The sequence below is a fragment of the Agrilus planipennis genome, unplaced genomic scaffold (genome assembly GCF_000699045.2).
Source record: "Agrilus planipennis isolate EAB-ADULT unplaced genomic scaffold, Apla_2.0 scaffold1363, whole genome shotgun sequence".
In the NCBI taxonomy this organism is placed as follows: Eukaryota; Metazoa; Arthropoda; class Insecta; order Coleoptera; family Buprestidae; genus Agrilus; species Agrilus planipennis.
Window position 1 is genome coordinate 1 of NW_020440014.1, and position 6,845 is coordinate 6,845.

A 6,845-nucleotide genomic window follows, 5' to 3' on the forward strand; every position below is an offset into this window, starting at 1 on the left:
GTTCCACCGTTTTCGAGAAAAACGTAGTTAAAGATACAAATAAATTCAATTCCGACCCTGGTAAAGAAATACGCCACGCTACGCTGCATTAAATTTTCTTTCTTTTGCGTTCGTACATTTATGTTTATGTTTATCTTAGACGTTCGACAATGGCTGCTGGGTTTTTATCGCACTACGCTATTCGGTAGACACCTATGTTACCAATTCACGCACAGGACCGGCTTCGAATTGTAAATTAATGTGATTTTCTTAAAAAATTTTTTGCTGAACTCCCTTCATAGCTCAACACTTATCTCTTTTACACCCTCTATGTATACATAAGGTGCTTTATTACGGGTAAATAAGAGAAAAATGTCATTACGGTGAAACTATTGAATACTACCCTCATATCTCACCTCTACAGTTGCGCTTTGATGTGGAGTGTAACTGTCCAAGTTCGTTTGAACCAACACGTACATTTTGGGAGATTTCGAGAAAAACTTATTGATTTTCATAAAGATCGGGAAATATTTGTTATCTTTTGGAATAGCTGCCCATTGGGCTAGGTCTAAGACTTGCTAAAAATTCAAGAAGAATAGTACAGAATTTTACTTTATAATGATGCAAGAAAAGGGAAATGCCAGGGGGTTGATCAGGAAAATTGACTCGTTATATACATATAATAATTCGAACCAAATATGTTAGATGAAGTAGTGGTTGTTACTGTACCAACGAAAAATGGAAGGGGGGGGGTGAAAGCGTGATGATGCTTTTATGAAAATTTATTACCTTTGGTACGATGGTACAGGCTAACCTGTCGCCTTTTTGAACCAAAAGATTCTCAAGACACCTTCTCCTCTTTCTGTCCAAAAAATTCGAATTATTACAAACCAGCAGTGCGTTGTGACTATTAAGGGTACCACTTAGTTTGTTTTTCAAAACCCCCAACTTCCACCATTGCAGCGCGGTTGCGTACATATAGAACAGGGTGAATATCATCGTCTTGTTATTTCATTTGATTTCTTTCTCTTTTTATTTCTTGGTAGCTTTGTTTTTATTTATTCGCCATTATCATTAGTTACATTCTAAAATAAATAATGTACATNTTCAAAATAAGTAATTTCCTAACTTCATATAAACGCAAAGTTTGATGATAGTAAAAAAAAATACGAATACGTCCCTGTATTGGCTCTCCGTTGACCAACAACACATTAAAAGGCCATAAAGGCTATTTATTACCATGTCAACAGCCACAAGCCACTATCTACGATAAGTGACAAGAAAAACAACTGAACGTTATCAAAAGCTATATATATATTAATACATAGAGACAGAAAACGATAGTAATTACATAATTTGTGAACAAATGGGATGCGATAAGGAATAAAATTGAAATGTTGAAATCTGTATACGTAATTATCACAGATATGCATTATCGCAGGGCTGTAGCTAAAGTCTAATTTGAGGTAGGGCAGCATTGGTTACAGGTAGAGCAAAAGTAAAAAATTGATCATAATCCTAGACTAGGAAATAGATGTAAAACTCGCGAGATTTTGACGATACCAGTGACATCTAAGTTTACCCCACATTGGTAGACGATACTTGGGATATATATATAAATGGTACTGACAAAGAAAACTTCGAATTTCACTGCCATCAATACATAAAACTATGAAGCGTAACTTAAGGCGCGCATTTCAAAATTACACCAAATTTTAATTTTTTTTGTTTTAATTGGAAATTTAAAAAAAACAAACAAAAATAATATTAACTAATTTAATAACAAAATATAAATGCAGCAATAAATACAATTAACACTATATACGAGTAAATAGCAAACATTTATTTTATGTTAAGTGTTAAGTGTAAATTAAGTGTAAGTAATAAGGAATAAAATTGTTCTCAAAAAGTGTGTACTGGTTTATTTGCTTGGAAGTGAGCGTGTACAGCCCAATTTAAGAACGCGACATAGTCGCGGGATACAACAAAACCATCCATTCTCTCGTGACCCATTGACAGCCTTTGAGGCCTACTGATTGCAGTCAAAGTTGAAAACGTACATTCGCACAGTGCAGTGCTACATCCTATAATCACCATATATACAAAAAGTTCATATATATTTTTGGTATTTTTAAGGTAGGGCATTGCTCCACAATGCTCCCCTCCTAGCTACGGCCGTGCATTATCGTTGTACATAACAACAAGGAAACATGTGTCTCGAAATTCATATGGCTTACTTGGCTTTTGGTGGATAAATTTAAAATTGTCAATTATACTTGTTGGATTCAAATCATTCCGTCAAATACGCACGTCACGCTAATTGCATTTATTATTTTTAATGATATTATAGATCACAGTGTGTGTATCTATATAAATAAATAATTTGTTTTGTCAATTAATCAAATAAATTCACTCATGTTTAGTTTAAATATTTCTTACAAATAATATCCTTCCTATGGAAATAATAACTTAACAATATTATCATCACAATAAAATTATCGTGTGTATATCTGTATAATATGTTAAATTACGTTTACTTAATTATTGATTGATGGCAGCATTAAACGCCCATGAAGAAGATGAATGATCTTGAAGATGGTCAGAACTAGATGGACACACCATCCTCAGTCCGAAAAGCTATTCAAATATCTTCATTGTTTATGTTTTAAGTATAACGTAAGATGTTATGAACGAGAAACTGGTTAAAGACAATTCCAACTGGAAATACAGTTAAAAGAATACGAAACGTTAAGAGTCAACGAAGTCTCAGTTGGAACGACTTTTTCAACCTATTACGAAACTTTGAGAGAAACTAGCAGAAATACTTTCATTATTAACAGAAAATTTAAGTAAACCAGAACTAAAACAAAACACATCTGATTTCGATTATTTATTAAACAACGGTACCATCTCAGCTGAATATCAGGATGCAAGGAAAACGAAATTAGTATGGTACAAGAAGAAGATTCCGACGATAACGATAATGAAACTACTGACAATCATTCATCATCATCCTTGGAGAATGCTGAACAAATGAAAATGGCACCTCAATAGAGTTCTCAGTGCGAAACTGATACCTTTATGCAGGCTCTTATAATGACAAATTGATTACAAATACGGACCACATTCCAGTATCTCCGATAATTCATGGAAAATTGAAAATTCGCCTTTTTGCATTATCAAAACAACTTTTTTTATAAACGACAAAGCATATGAATAACAGAGTTAATTTTATCGAAAAAAACCTGAATCAAGTCAGTATAATGCTTACGAGGAAAAAAATTATTTAGACATCGTAAATGGCATGATACTTTAATTCATCGTGACTTCGATAAAAGTATGCATCACTATGCTGGAAATAAAAGTTTTAAGTATCTACGTTCTGATTAAAAAAAGTTATATCAAAACAACTCGTCGAATGGATCTGGCTTAATGAAAAACTTTTAGTAATAGGACAGACTATATTTGCTGGAATTGCGAATTAGTTAACCGCATGAAATTATTACTATGTTTATATAGACGATGTCAAAATGAAATAATTTGTTATTGTTATCTACTTCTTAACGATTCGGATGATAAAATTAAANGGTATAATAAAACAAAATTAGGGAAGATTAAGAAAATAGTGTTATTTAGATATTAATTAACCTTAACATATTATGTGATATCAATTAACTAATACAGATGGCAACAATTTTTCAAACCTAATCGTAAAATGCGTTATATCAGTTATATTTTGGCCAAGGTTGGGGTTTGTCCCACATAACTGCAACCGCACAATCATAATATAATAGTCATAATAATAGCTAATCTACTTTTTTTTTTTTAAATATATGCTGCAAATAAACACGCTGTTGTCATAATATAAAATGGGACTAAGCCGATTGAAAAAATTGTTGAAAACAATAAAAATATCGATGTCGCCAATATAGTAAAGATACGTCTGTATTTAACCCCAGATAATCTACGGGTCTTACTGTTATTATTATTTAATTGGTATTCGTCAAGGAGAAATAACTTTTTCGATATAGAATATCATTAAAAAAAAATAACAATCTGCTACAATAAATAGATGAAATACAGCCTCAATAAAATATTGTTTTTTAAAAATTATTTAAACAATTGACAACACCCATGTAGGTGCACAGTGTTGCATTTATGCAAAACAAGTGAATGTACTAATAATATTCGTTTTTATTTTGTTTCAGAAATAAGAAAAGAAGAAGTTATGGCTATTAGAAATAGATTTCCTACAAAAATCCCAGTGAGTACTCCAAGCATGTATTATTACATTTATGTATAGTACTTACTATCCATATGTACTTACTTTTGAAAAGCACATTTTCATAGAGTTTGTGCTACAAGAAGACCATGCTGGAAAAATTTACGAGCGAAATCAAACGAACGAAGAGAGACATAAACTGTAATGGTATTAAGAAGCCAAAAACAGTCGGTAAGCAAAAAAAATATCACCTCCTAATACACCCTAGTATGCCACCATTACATTTCGACTTCTATTGTGAGCACATTTGATAACAAAAACAAAATTATCTTTTAAAAGATCATATTTGGAGTTGATGCACCAAGAATTTTCAAAAATTTTAAATCGATAATGTTGGAAGTCAAAATAATTAACAATCCATTATAATTAGGGTTCCTTACGTCCTTATTTTATTGAGAACCCTCAAGGCCGTATTTTTTAGACCAATACCATTCAACGAAAAAAACTTTAGTTACGCAGGATCCTAAGATGATAACACCCACGATTGCCTATAAATAGAGATATAAAAGAACAACTGATGCATGTAGTAACGTTATTCAATCGTTTTATTATTTTTTTGTTTACGTAAAACGAAATTGATACATATCTACGTGGGCATAAAATGAAAATGAAGTTTTATTTTCTGTTCTTGCACAAATTTGGGGATTACGATAATGAATCCATTATCTACAAACTTACAGATGACAGTTCAACTTCAAAAGTATCACAGTTACCAGAATTACAATAATAAACATTTATAAAAGAAATAACCATTAATTACTGTAATTAGCCCCTTATCAACGCATAATTAGCAATAAAAAAATAAATATATCTTATCAAAAGCCGTTGGGGTCTTCATTTTCGTCTAATGAGGTCTCAAAAAAACGTTAATTGTGCCGATAGCAGAAAAATGCACTTGGCAAAATGATATTTTAATTTTGGTACCTAAACCTTCGACGGCGCCAGAATGATTAAGAATTATTTAATAAATAATATAATCAAAAATAATAATAGACAACCAAATCTAAACAAATTTGGTGGNCGAAGCAAATAAATTAATAAATTATTAAGACACACCACGACTTCGTAAAATTTTGGTTTACAATTTTTGTTCGATAAAAGATAAAATTTTAAAAATTCAGAAACAATGATAAGTAGATAATTATACTTGTAATAAACCAATTATTTTTATTATGTTTAAATAACTTTTTGACATGTTAAGCGAAGAAGAATTTACGTTAATTTTAGCACCTAATTAACTTGGAAAAAAAGATGACAATTTAATTAATTATTACAAATATTGTTTTAATCTTCTTTTTGTTTTATTTAACCTAGTGATATACGTGAATGAACTTCCGATATAATTTGTTTAACAAGACAGTTTAGAAAACATTTCGCAAGAACCAATTATTTTTTTAAACATTGTCCCTCTGCATACATACACGGTATCGTATTTATAAATAAATATTAATGTGTAACGACAATGGATTACTGCAATTAAACAATCATTTAGTTTTATTTTTGCCACAATTGGCTACATTTTTTTGGAAATTTTCGTATATCTATTAGGTAAATAATTAAAAAAGAGTGCGGAACGATTGGTCACACTTTAAATTTTTCACCGTTTAAGTTCAGATACGATGCCCTTATCGTCAATACTCGACTGATTGGTATTGATTACTTCTGTATGCGTCGATTTAATATATTGCAAAATATTATTGATAAATTGTGCATGGATCAGTGACTGTTATTACTTGACCGATTAATTAGGCTCATTAATTTAGCAGTTGGAGTCAACAACAAAAAAACTTTTTTCCTTAGAATAATCTTACCAGAAAGCCCAAAAAATTAATAAGTAGAAAATATATCTTGTACGTCAATTATAGGCAATTATCTATGTGTACGATTACGATTCCAAGCATTTTAGTCTTCCAATTTTAAATAAGTAATAAACTTATTTGCTTTACATAATCGTTTACCTAAATTCAACAAAGTGCGTTACTCATGAACGACAAACAACAATGAAGAGGTCGTTTGTTTCGTCGAAGAGAAAAATAAAAACAAGTTCCATCATTCTCTATGTGTATCATGCGAGTGTGTTACACAAATGTCTTTAGTTTGTTAAATAAAATGTATTATTTTACTGTTTTTTTCCCATTTTGATAACACCACAGTCGTAAATAATAATGGAAAAATGATAAGGGGAACAATAGGGGGGTCGAGGATCAAATAGAAGAGCTGTTACTTGTTTGTGACGAACTGCTTGTTTAATTCTAGAATCATTGTACTACATAACAAAATGTCAGTTATTTTGTTTTACGGTAAATGTTGCATAAAACAAAAAAATGCTGCCCGAGTCTTTTGTTTTGATATTATATTGACAACAATTGCAGAAAAGAAACAGACGAATGTGCACTGAACTTCTGCATAAAAATACTCCAATATGAGTGGAATTATTTTCTATTACCGTCGAAATTACAATAAATGTTATAATCCTAAACAAGTTGTACAGTCGTATAACTTAATAAATTGACATTAGATACAATAAATCCAATAAAAATCAAATTTATGCAATAGTTTTTCATGTAAATGGAAAATTTTGCCA

General features: G+C 30.7%; 1 protein-coding gene across 1 annotated transcript; it reads right to left on the minus strand.

Moving 5' to 3' along the window:
• Positions 1-206: 206 nt before the first annotated feature.
• Positions 207-1,058, minus strand: LOC108743566. Its single transcript, XM_018479136.2, has 2 exons — positions 769-1,058; positions 207-557 (listed from the first exon to the last, which is right to left on the minus strand). The coding sequence occupies exons 1-2, from the start codon at positions 976-978 to the stop codon at positions 369-371; spliced, it is 399 nt and encodes a 132-aa protein (XP_018334638.1). The 5' UTR covers positions 979-1,058; the 3' UTR covers positions 207-368.
• Between the last annotated feature and the right edge of the window lie 5,787 nt (positions 1,059-6,845).

Coding starts and splice junctions, on each gene's coding strand:
- LOC108743566 (XM_018479136.2), bottom strand. CDS start 978: ATGATATTCACCCTGTTCTATATGTACGCAACCGCGCTGCAATGGTGG. Junction 558..768: donor CCTGTACCATCGTACCAAAG/GTAATAAATTTT, acceptor TTGAATTTTTAG/CAAGTCTTAGACCTAGCCCA.